Source organism: Festucalex cinctus, chromosome 3 (assembly GCF_051991245.1).
Source record: "Festucalex cinctus isolate MCC-2025b chromosome 3, RoL_Fcin_1.0, whole genome shotgun sequence".
In the NCBI taxonomy this organism is placed as follows: Eukaryota; Metazoa; Chordata; class Actinopteri; order Syngnathiformes; family Syngnathidae; genus Festucalex; species Festucalex cinctus.
The window spans coordinates 10791862-10804992 of record NC_135413.1 but is presented as its reverse complement, the minus strand read 5'-3'; the positions used below and the strand labels follow the sequence as shown (position 1 = coordinate 10804992).

At 37.6% G+C, this 13131-nt stretch overlaps 1 protein-coding gene across 4 annotated transcripts; it reads right to left on the bottom strand.

Moving 5' to 3' along the window:
- Nucleotides 1-6428: 6428 nt before the first annotated feature.
- cimap1b (ciliary microtubule associated protein 1B) lies at nt 6429-13113 on the bottom strand. Of its 4 annotated transcripts, none has more exons than XM_077515768.1 (7): nt 12967-13113; nt 10926-11040; nt 10623-10829; nt 10426-10533; nt 9927-10048; nt 8613-8753; nt 6429-7294 (listed from the first exon to the last, which is right to left on the bottom strand). In XM_077515768.1, the coding sequence occupies exons 1-7, from the start codon at nt 12988-12990 to the stop codon at nt 7178-7180; spliced, it is 834 nt and encodes a 277-aa protein (XP_077371894.1). In that variant the 5' UTR covers nt 12991-13113; the 3' UTR covers nt 6429-7177. The 4 variants fall into 4 exon arrangements, with proteins under 4 accessions (XP_077371894.1, XP_077371895.1, XP_077371896.1 ...); XM_077515769.1 differs by lacking the exon at nt 12967-13113 and adding an exon at nt 12631-12947; XM_077515770.1 differs by lacking the exon at nt 12967-13113 and adding an exon at nt 12246-12431.
- Between the last annotated feature and the right edge of the window lie 18 nt (nt 13114-13131).

Below are 13131 nucleotides of genomic sequence, written 5' to 3'. Positions count from 1 at the left end.
GGGCCCGTGTCTGTAAGTTTTAATTCACAACGTTTAATATACGACGTTTTTAAATCCTTTAACACGCCAAAGTTCTGCCATCACCGTGCTCACTGTGCTTGTTTGCCTGTTCCACCGTCGCTGCCGTTCGGCGGGCCGGAGCTTATGGTTCCACCGTCGAAACTGCTAGCCGGGCTTACATGCCGGAACAACCGTTGCCGCTGCTCAGGGGCCTGTTCCACCAGTTCCGCTGTCGCCAGCCTGTTTCGCCGTCGCTGCCGTTTCGGCGGGCCGGGGTCTCTGGTTGCAGCTGCCTGCCGGGTTCGTCGGCTGGATTGACGGTCGATGCTTCTCGACGCGGCGCCTGACCAGCTCTGCCATCATCGCTACGCACCGGGGCTTGCCTGGTGAATCGACCGCCGCAGCTACTCGACGCCGGGCCTGCCCAGTTCCGCCGTCGTCGTTGCGCACCGGACTTGCCTGATCGTCTCTCAGTTGCTGCTACTCGGCGGGCTTGCCTGTTTTGCTCACCGGGCTTGCCTGCATCGTTGTTTTTCGCCATTTACACGTGACTGCAGTACGGCGAGGGGGAAGAGAAGGAGGGGGAACCCTCAATCTCAGGATACTTTGGACAACAACATGCCACCAAAACAGAAACAGGACTCAAAACCGGAGGAGGACTACTTAACGCTCACACAGGTAAACAAAATGCTACAACAACAAAACGAACTTTTCAATACACTCCTAAATCAACAACAGGAACAATTTAAAGGATTTGTTAAAATAATACTGGATTCAACTAATGCACGCATTGACAATATCACCAGAGAACTACAAGAAGTGAAGGGGAGTCTGCAATATACGCAAAAGGAGGTGGATGATCTTAAAACAACTCAAAGTAATCACATTGAAAACGGTAAAACCATGCAAACTGAAATGTACAAAATATGTGACAGTTTAATTATTTTAAATGATAAAATGGAATATTTAGAAGGACAGTGTAAAAGAAACAATCTGATTATTGATGGAATTGAAGAATCACCAGGAGAAACATGGACTGACACCGAAGATAAAGTAATGAAACTATTCAGAGATAAATTACAATTTCAGGAGAAGATAGAATTGGAGCGTGTGTATCGGACTGGCAAACGGGAAACTGGGAGGACCAGACCCAGGACAATTACAGTTAAATTTGAAAAATACAAAGATAAAACAAAAATTCTACAAAAAACAAAACATCTTAAGGGCACAAAAATATACATAAATGAGGATTTTACTGATATTGTTCGAAAAAAACGGAAAGAACTTATACCAGAAATGAAAGCAGCACGGGAAAGAGGAGAGATTGCCTACCTAAAATACGACAAGCTTATAATTCATCCCCGTACAAGCACACCCAGACACTTGCACCAACACAACTCATCAATAAAATGAAGGAAGACACAATACACTTGATGACGAAAAGTTGACAAATACTAGAATGGAAAATCTATACCCAAACACAAAAAAATTACAAATATTTGATTATACGGAACATAAGACATCTGATCCAGAAAATGGCATTGACCCAGATAAATTTTTATGTAGTAACAACTATGACCTTGCCTGCAAGTACCACACTAATGAGCAATTCAATGTAAATGTAAGTAAGGATTTTCGTGCATTCTCAATCATACATTTTAATAGTAGAAGTCTATATAAAAACTTTACAGAAATTAAAAAATTCTTGAGTAAAATAAATAAATTCCAAATTATAGCCATATCAGAGACATGGCTTGATAATGAGAAAATAAGCGATATAGAAATGGAAGGATATGAATTGTTTACAATGAATAGGGAAAACAGAAGGGGAGGAGGAGTTGCAATATATGTTGATAAGGTTTTCAAATGTAGTAAAATTGAACATCTAACTACTACTGTGGATAATGTAATGGAATGTGTAACTATTGAAGTTCACATAAAAAATATATCAAACGTAATTATAAGTTGTATATATAGGACACCAGGATCATGTCTTGATACATTTAACGATAAGTTAACAGATATCCTTAGTTATACAAATGATAAAAAATTGCGAATATTGTGTGGTGATTTTAACATTGATTTATTAAATCCTAATGGACATCAGAAAACAACTGATTTTATAAATATGATGTATAGTAATAGTTTATTTCCTGTTATTATAAAACCTAGTAGAATAACAATCGATACAGCTACACTAATTGATAATATATTCACAAATAAAATTGACCTTAAAATAGAAAGTGGACTACTTATTAATGATATAAGTGATCACCTCCCGATTTTTGCAATTTTTTATGATTATTTTGATAAAAAAATGAAGCCGATTACTTACACATTTGAAACTAGAGCAAGAACAACATGCTCCATGGCTGCCTTTAAGTTGGATTTAGAGAAACACAACTGGTCTGAGGTTTATTCAAATAACGATCCTGATATTGCATATAGTGAATTTCAGTCAACCATTATTTCTTTATATAATAAACATTGTCCATCAATTAAGATTACAAGAAAGTATAAAGGTCCAAATAAGACATGGATGACGAAAGGAATACAGAATGCATGTAAAAAGAAAAATGATTTATATAAAAGATTTATTAAATTGAGAACTGTGGAAGCTGAAACAAAGTATAAGATCTATAAAAATAAATTAGCAAATATTATTCGAATAAGAAAGAAAGATTATTACTATGAATTATTAGAACAGAATAAAAGCAATACACAAGAAATATGGAAAACACTAAATCATGTAATTAAAAAAAGTTCTAAACAAACAAATTTTCCACAATATTTTATAAAAGATAACGATATGGTAATTGATGAAATTTCTGACATAGCTAATAATTTTAATGAATATTTAGTTAACGTGGGCAGCAACTTGGCAAATAAAATCCCAGAGCCAAGAAACAAACATGAAATAGATAAGAACATCGTAAATAATTCATCCACTATGTTCCTTAATGGTGTTAATGATATTGAAGTATTAAATGTTGTGAAAACATTAAAAAATAAAAAGTCTACTGACTGTCTTAACATTGATATGACATTAGTAAAAAGTATTATAGAATATATTGTACAACCTTTTACATATATTTGTAATTTATCATTTAAAACTGGTATATTTCCATCAAAAATGAAGATAGCCAAAGTCATTCCTGTTCATAAAAGTGGAGAAAGACACACGTTTAATAACTACAGACCAATATCATTGTTGCCACAGTTCTCAAAAATTCTAGAAAAATTATTTTCATATAGATTGGATAATTTTATTGAGAAACATAAGCTCTTAAGTGAAACCCAATATGGGTTTAGAGAAAAACGGACCACCTCAATGGCAGTCATGGAGCTTGTAGAAGCAATATCTACCGAAATAGATAATAAAAAATTTACTGTTGGGATTTTTATGGATTTAAAAAAAGCTTTTGATACTATAGATCATTCTATATTAATGAATAAATTAAAGAAATATGGAATAAGAGGTTTAGCTTATAAGTGGATGAAAAGTTATTTGGAAAATAGATATCAGTATGTGCAGTTTAATAATGTACAATCAGAACACATGAAGCTCACTCATGGAGTTCCCCAAGGGTCTGTGCTCGGCCCTAAATTATTTATACTGTATATAAATGATATTTGCTGTGTCTCAAAAACATTGAAAAGTGTCTTATTTGCTGATGATACAACTTTCTATTGTTCAGGAGAAAACCTGAAGCAGCTTCTGACTACTGTGGAGTATGAATTGAATATATTAAAAAAATGGTTTGATGTAAATAAATTATCATTGAATTTAAATAAAACCAAGTTCATAGTTTTTGGCACTAGACAAATCACTCATCAAGTCAAAATTATGGTGGATTCAATTGAAATAGAAAGGGTGAATGAAAATAAATTCCTTGGAGTTATTATCGATGATAAATTATGTTGGAAGCCACACATAGAAACTGTTAAAAGGAAAATGTCAAAAATCATAGGGATACTCTATAAAAGTAAGGATGTTTTAAACATGAAATCATTATATATATTATATAGTTCATTATTATTACCATATTTGACCTATTGTGTGGAATTATGGGGAATGGCATATAAAACAAATACTAACACCGTTTTCAAATTGCAAAAGAAAGCTATAAGAATTATTAATGGATCAAAGTATACAGAGCCAACACATCCACTATTTATTAAATTAAATGCAATGAAATTTTATGACTTGGTGGATTTTAAAATAGCACAAATAATGTATAAAGTTTATAACAATTCACTCTGCCACAGTACTCAGAAGTTATTTGAAATTAGACACAGTCCTTATGATATAAGGGGTACAAGTGTGTACAAAAAACCCAAAACAAGAACAAATATTAAGCAAAGGTGTGTATCTGTAAAAGGTGTTGATCTGTGGAATCATTTGGGGATTGATCTGAAAAATTGTGACTCAATGCTGGAGTTTAAAAAAATGTTTAAAAGTAAAGTTCAAAAAAATTATCTATGTCAGACCAGTATATGAAAAATGTACATGTGAGTATGTGTAAGTGATCTGGATAGGTATTATGGTATATGTTTAGTAAATTTATGTATATATGTTTTTGGTAAATGTGAATATGTTAAGTGCACTTGTGTATATATATGTGTATATATATATATAACTATATATATATAACTTGGGTTATATATATCATTTATTATTTTATTATTATTTTTAATAATTAGTAAATTAAAATTGTATTAATAATGAAATAAGTTTAAATATATTTAGTAAAAGGGGTAGGACTAGATAAGTTTTTAACTTCTTCCTACTCCCTTTTGAACATGTAAGTTATGATTAATTGAATGATTATGTTATTGGGATTTTCTTCTATTTTGATTGTTGTTGTTTTTTGTTTTATCTCTGCTGTTCATCTGTTTATATGTTCAAAAAATAATAAAAGGAAAGGAAATGAGTAGGCTATTAGTTCAACAGGTGTGCATGGATGGATGGATGGATGGATGGATGGATGGATGGATGGATGGATGGATGGATGGATAATTAAAACATGAGTAGGCTATTTAGTTCAACAGGTGTTCAAGGCAGGTGACTTTACCCCAACAGAGAAAACAGATATCGCTACAGTGACGCACAAACAATTTTATTTTTTTCATTACTTTTTTGTAACAATGACTGTGCCCTTGCAGTTTATGACACTGTTTTAATTTAATTGAATCACACACAAAACGCAATTTCTGCCCCGACAACACACAGCTATACATCATGTAAAGTTAACCGGGAGAAACTAGTTTTTTTGCTTAAATAAAAAAAAAATCATTTATTTATGTTTCTACTGTTATGAGTTGTTCAGGTGTTCTCTTCAGGCTGCTATTGACAATTCCAAGATGACATCACAGGAACAGCGGTCAATTCAGTAAAAAAATAAAAAAATAAATCTCTCCGCTCACTGAAAAGCATTAGATTTTGGATTGTTGTAATTTGATTTGTAAGGATTATTTTGATTGTAAAATGTGATGAGATGTCGTTTGTTAGCATGTGCCGTTTGTTTTCACCGTAGGAAGCATTTGCACTGTGTTGCATTGAGGAAGTATCAGAAATGCCAGGATGTTCGGAATTGTCAATTGGGTCAAACATGGATACTTCCAAACATCCGGGCATTTCTGATATGTCCTCAATGCAAACGCACCTTACACGGTGAAAAACGGCATATTGGTATTGTATTTGCCACTGACTGCAAACTAGTAGATTGTTATAGTAGCCAAATGACGTTTCATCGCATTTTGAAATCAAAATAATCCTGACACATCAAATTACAACCATCCGAAGTCCAATGCTTTTCAATGAGCTGAGAGCTTTCTTTCACCGAGTACGATGGAAAGCTCAGAAATGTCCATCGCATCCATACAGACAAATTTTCTTCAATACTAAAAATTTTCGAACTTCATTGTTTCATGATGGCATGGTGCCCGAGTGGTTAGCACGTCCGCCTCCCAGTTCTGAGGACTCCGGTTCGAGTCCAGGCTCCGGCGTTCCTGGGTGGAGTTTGCATGTTCTCCCCGTGCCCGCGTGAGTCTTCTCCGGGTACTCCGGTCTCCTCCCACATTCCAAAGACATGCATGGCAGGTTAATTGGGCGCTCCAAATTGTCCCTAGGTGTGCTTGTGAGTGTGGATGGTTGTTTGTCTCTGTGTGCCCTGTGATTGCCTGGCAACCAGTCCAGGGCGTCCCCCGCCTGCTGCCCAGAGCCAGCTGAGATAGGCGCCAGCAACCCCCGCGACCCTTGTGAGGAATAAGCGGTCAAGAAAATGGATGGATGGATTGTTTCATGATACATTCGTTGTAAATTCTGACCAAATAAGAAATCTGAAAAATATACAGTAACTCGGCTTTACTGGCATGTGCTGTCCTAGCATGTCCCGAGATGTCATAAAATGACATCACCACGTGGACTCATTTGAAATGTTTATTCAGAATTCTCCACATGAATCATCTGTACATGACACTATATATAAATATCTATACGTATGCATATACAATATAAATTGTTTACATGTTTTATTTGTACAATCCAATATACATAAAGGACAATTTCGGTTATGTCAATACAGTACTTATACAACTAAGCCCAAAGCGACTTTTTAATAGTGAAATGGATGTATTTTGACATGAGTTGACAAGGGGCAAGACTATTTGCCATTCCCCCCCGCATGTTCTCAATGGGCTATTTTGAATGTCTTGTGCACCATTCTGAAGGAACCTACTAAATTGCTTTAGAAACGTGTCTGAAAATAGTGTGTTTAATTTTGGACACACACACAAAAAAAGAAAACATTATTGCCAAAATAGAAGTCAAATAAAAATGACTAGCCAGTGAATGAATTTTTACCTTACTGTAACTGCACTGTTTTACAAGCTAAAGAACAATTACTTGCAGTATTTTTTTTTATTAAAAAAAAATATAGTAGAACACAATGTACCTGTAGTTAATTTCCCTGACATAATTGAGTTCACAAGTGCTACCTGCAGGGTATATTTCTTGGAATTTTAGTAAGCCTTAATTGAGGAGCAACAGTAGAATTGCAATTGTGGACAACATTCACAGATGAGACAAAGTATTGCAAATGCTGAACTGTGATATCAACAAATCTCATCCGCTGACTTTGACCACTTTGCTTCTTCTGCTGCCACTGTGTCCGGTTCAAAGAAAGGAGAGTGACTGTTGGTATCGATCTGCATCCATGATGGGGCATACGGTGTATTGCGAGTGACGCAGTCCAAAGGTGTAGGCTGGCGCTTTGGAATGTGTGGTGGTGACCTGGACAAAAATAAGAACATTTGCTTTAACCTCCAAAAAATGAATTTTTAATTGTGAAACCAAGTGCCTACTTCTATCAAGTGTGAAATGAAATAAGAAAAACTATAAATTTTGTTGTATGGTCAGGATTCATTTGCAGTCTGGACATGGAAGATGATGAATGTCAGAAACCTGTTATTGACTCAAGAGTTCCCCATATTTAACATTTAGCACCAAACCGACCAAAAGTGTATGCTTTCTTATTTGACTAGGAAAAAAAAAACTAGTTTCATTTCATATTTTTTTCAAACTTTAGTAAGTTGGTTTCACCAAAAACATAATGGCTTCTGACCAAAAAGCGGAGGAAACTATTAGGAAAAGCCGAACAGTGACAGTGATGAAAACACCACCATCTACAGGCGTCTGTTAGCCATTACAGTGGTTTATAATTTACAAACCTGAATTTCACAGACAGACAATCTGGGTGAAACTCTTCCACACCTTTACATTGAAAAACATACTTGAATATATTCAGCGGTGGCTTTAAACTGTTGGATTTTAGCATGTCTACCTTTTGTGGCATTTTCAGTGTCGTACAGTGTGCTGTGAGATTTTGTTTTTGATATGTAAAATATGTGCCTTGTCTCAGTGAAGGCTGGGAATCAATGTTTTAAAAGTGGAAGTCAACGCAAAAATATTTTTTACAAAAATATATTCTATGTTCCCCCACTAGTGTAAACTAGTGTTGTTCCAATACCAATACTGGTATCGGCAGAGGCGCCGGCACTGCACTAAAACAGTGGTATCGGTATCGGTGACTACTCACAAGTAACATGCCGATACCATTAATTCCAACGCTAATATAGGGTTTTGGATGCAGCATCTTGTCTCTTGCTCGTGCACGACATTTACTGATATGTGACATGTTCACTGTATGCCGGCCTAAGATATCCTATTGGCCCTTGAATGCTCTGAACCAATGGCAGGACAGCTTTTTCATGTTGAGGAAAAAAAAACTTAGGTATCGGTATAGTATCGGTATCGGCAAAGCTGTGTATCGGTATCAATATCGGGGGCCAAAAAACGGTATCAGAACAACACTGGTGTAAACCCGACATTATGATTTTGCATTGGTGGATCATGAACTAAGCAGCAAAAAAACAACTATCAACACCCCCCCCTCTCATCTCAGGGGGCGGCCATTTTTCCAATTGCTGTCGACTGAAAATGACATCGCAGTTGCTCAGGACTCGTTGACCTTCGCAAGCAGATCTAAACTGTTTTTCATTGTGGGAAAAAATGCATAATTTGCTCCAAGAAGACACAAGACATCCCCCACCTTCTCAGGGCGGTAGACTCCAGGCGCTGGCGTCCTCGTAGCGCCTTCAGGGATGAACTTGCGACCTGGCATGCTGTACTGAGGGGATTTGTTTAGGTAAATTTGGGGATCCACAGCTTGATAGGCTGCAGGGCCTGGAGACTGAAAGGGAAAGTACAAGAAGCTTAAAGGGGAACTTTGTTATTTGAAGAACATCAACAATCTATCACACTTAGCACTTTTACTTGACAGCAGCACTAATATTTTTAACCGTTTGTTGGTGTTCTGCATGTCATTTAACTCATTCAAACCCAAAAATGTATATATACATTTTTTAATACTTTGGCCTGCACGTCCAAAAATATATTTATACATTTTGTTTTTTATGCTAGAGCATACAGAAGGCTTTGATACAGCTTCTGGCATGAAGAGGTCACTTAAAGCAATGGTAGTTATTACAAAAAAAAAAAAGGTGGTGGCAGCAGAGTATAAGAGATCAGCCAGGGCCATGTTGCAAGAAGCTCTTCCCAGTGTTTTCAACAGGTTTATGAATAATGATGAAGCTTAGCTATATTCTAATGCTAACTGCTGCAAAACGGAAAACAGATACAAATATACTTTCTTTCCTGATGAAAGGAGAGACTCATCGTTCTTTTGGTCGGTTCCATGTTTTTATAGCAATAGAACAGAATATTTTGTGGACCTTGCAATGTCAGTCAAAATTATGTAAAAAACAAAAAACAGAAAAAACAAAACAAAGGAAATGCAATTAACGTTGCTCCATATGCCTTTTGAATTTCCCCAGGGATAGAGGGTGTGACTGACAAGGTATCAACCATTAGCTGTACACTCATGAGCTAACTCCCACAATCTTGTACTGAGCTTGGCTTTCGGAGGTTTTCTGAATTTTTTTTTTGATTTTTTTTTGGGGGGGGGGGGGATAATAAAACTACCCTTTGCCAGAGGTGTCAAATGGAGGTCCAGAAAGTTAAAATATTGCCGCAGTTTGGTTTTAGCCAAAGGTACTTCCACTCAGCCGCTCATTTGTGGCTAAAGCCAAACTGTGGCAGGGATTTTAACATTCTGGATGTGAATGTGACACATTGGCACAAGACTGTCAAACAGAAGTAGAGCAACGCGACTACAGGCACAATCGAGATACTTGGAGCCTGAAAACCTTGTTCCCTGATCAGAACACCAGGAATTGCTGTTTTTCCGCTGAAGTGAGTTACTATGTGTGCGAGGGACAATCGTCACGTGCGAGTCTGAGTAAATTGTGATCATCCGTGTCCCTTTGGTGTCTCGTCAGTGTTGTAAGCAACATACTGTATTTACCTTTGTGTAGTCTTCCATGAAGTTGCCATTTTTACCACGACCGTAGAGCGAATGTGCGGGTGCTGCGCGTATGTTCACAGTTTTGGGCCCAAACACAGGAGGTAGACTGTTGGATGCTGGACCTGCGGGACATTGGACAAAACTGTTAGATAATTTAAGTTTTTTCTTTTTCTTTTATCCCTTCCGATCAACGGAACATGCATCATGGTTACATTGTGGCTCCTTTTGATTTGTGACTTGGCCACTAGGGGGCAATACAAAGTCATGCAAACATAAATGAGGCAAAAGTTTTTGAAACTCAATAAGCTGCAATAATATTAGAGGTTGCGTAGATGCTAATTATGACTGTGACTTTTTTTATTTTGTCTATCTGATGCACATTTGTGTTCCAATATCCTACACATGCTGATTTAAAAAAAAAATCATTTAAGATGGTAAAAGTTAATACGCGTCTATCCTGTGTAAGAAGTGTAAGAAATGTCAAGAAGAGAAAAGTTACCGGGTGTAGTCTGGTTGCTATGTACAACTTGTTTCCCCCTCCCGGACAACGTATATGAAGGAGAGGAGTGATAAGCGACCTTGTCTGAACTTTCAAGGTGGTATTGGTCTAAAAATAGTCAAAGAAAATGAGATTATTATCAAGGTAGCCAAGCTTTAAAAAAAACAACAAAAAAAAACAACATGCATCATGCTCACTGGGTGCAGGGATGTGGAAGCGCGCCAGGTCCTTGGGGCGACTTCCGAACGAAAACGCTGGTGTCCCATCACGACCAGTTTTGGTGATATTGGACGGGATGAGGTGTTTAGGTCCGGGTGAGATTTCTTGCGTGCTTGTGTCATAGTGTTTGTCCCGAAAGCTATAACTGGGGGCTTTGAATTTTGTCGGATCATGTAACGTAGATCCTGTTGAAGGGAGAAAAGAGAAAAAAGAACACTCAATATCTTATGATACAACAAATCTTAACACTGGTAGGGGAGAAAAAGAAAAAGGTATTGTACCTGTCAATGAAGGTAGTGCATACTTTGGCCCTGGGCTGCTATAGAGAGCAGCTATGGGCCCTCGTGGTCTGTGGGGCCTCCATGGTCCAATCCAAGGCACTTCATCAGGCATTATCTGTAACAAAGGCTCAAATTTTGCTTTGCATTCAGTGGGCCGTGTGAAAACAAACAGCTGACCTCCACTTTAAGAATTAGCCAATACTAATTGATAGGGGTGTTAAAAAAAAAAAATCGATTCGGCGATATATCGCGATACTACAACGCGATTCTCGAATCGATTTTTTTTTTTTTTTTTTTTTTGGATTCACACCTTGAGCATGGAAGAATGTTATATGAACGGAACATTAAGCCTTAATATTTTATTTTAATGCTGTTCAAACATGAAACAGATTACAACCTCTATAAGACTGAAATTTCAGATAAATAAATAATACATTTTCATATAAATCTTACACTCTACAAGCTTACTGATTAGTATTTTCTAAATTTGAATGAAAAAAAATCGCAACAATCGACTTATAAATTCGTATCGGGATTAATTGGTATCGAATCGAATCGTGACCTGTGATTCGTGATACGAATCGAATCGTCAGGTACTAGGCAATTCACACCCCTACTAATTGAGCAGTCCAGGTACATCCCGGACTAGTCACCAGTCACCTGCAGGGCATATACAGCTGATATTTAAAATTAAAAAAAAAAAAAAGAAAAGAAAAGGAAAGGAAAGAAAGGCTAAAAACCCCTGTTCCTGTTGTTTGCGTGATAGAAAGAAGTGAGACAGATAAATAATAGAAGAAATAGAAGCAAGGATTTCTGAAAGAACAACCGTTTTAATATTACTTTTTTTTTTTTAATGGACAGGGCAGCTGAAGACGACAGGAAGAGAGGGAGGGAATAATATAATGCAGGGAAGATGCGATTGGCACGGGATTCGAACCATGTCACCTCCTCCACGAACGAACCTCAACATATGAGGCGGAGCCGAGACTAGTATCGATTTAGTCCTCAATCGAACATGTTTTTCGGAATGTAGGAGGAAATTGGAGTACGGGTACCAGCAGAAAACTCCCGCACCCCGCAAGCATGGGGAGAACGTAAACTCCGCACAGGAACCAAGAATCTGTGTACTGAGGCAGAGACGCTCAGTTCCGCCTGGCAGTATGCCAATCACCTGTAAATATTACACTAAAGCAGCGCAACTCTAAGCTGCGCCTGTGTTACTCAATAACAAAACTGTCTCCCAGTAAGAAAGGGTTAATTCACGTTCATTTTTAATTCGAAAAGGCGCGGGGTGATTTTAAAATGGTTGAAAAAGTTTACCTTGGGAAATTCTAATTCCCTCTCCCTCTGTAGTCTTCATGTGATCCGGAAATCAGCGTGTTCATTGAACTACAACACAAATTGTTTCAGAGCCGGCCCACTTCACTATGACAATGTTGCCAGGGAGATGGCGGAACATGCTGCTCGTGTTGTGTTCGGAACACTCAAGCAAGTAAAGGATTTTTTAAGACTGAGCATGTTGTGAAAACATTTGCAACGTTGGATCATTCCAAATCCGTGTTTCTTGAATGCAACACACGCCTACTATTATTGTTTGCATTGTAGTAGCTTTAAGTATTTAGGTATTAGTTGTTTGGGTTCTTTATTTAAAATAAGCGATTGATAAAATAGACGGATGGATAATTTTGTTACCCACACGACTTACCTGTCAGGACGACCCTTTATTTTCTTGTCGAAGTTTATCGCGTTGGACAAAAAATGCTATCGAGTATTTTAGCATCCTGACGCCGCCCCCGCGTCCCGGCTGGAAGATGACATAATTACAGCCTGAATGTCATGACGTGTCACCCGGCGGTCCATTTGTACTCGGGTGGCGTGTGCGAGAAACACAGCACAAAAGTGCTTATGCACAAAACGGATTTGTTGGTTTACAGTATGCGCGCACGTCGCTCAAACACCTCGTTTGAAAGTCGTGACAAACACGGATCGAAACATGGCAGTTTGACAACAGGTGAAGCAAACGTTCGCACGGTGAACTCACGGAAAGTTTGATCCAAAGTTTCATTGGAGCGTGAAACGGATCGATTAGCCGGGCGGATGCGCACGCAGATAAATGAGTGATAAGATGTGCTTTTCTGACAAATTGACGCTCACGTCCGCAGTTCCAGTATTGAGCAAGCGTTTTGGGTGTGTAATTGACACCAAG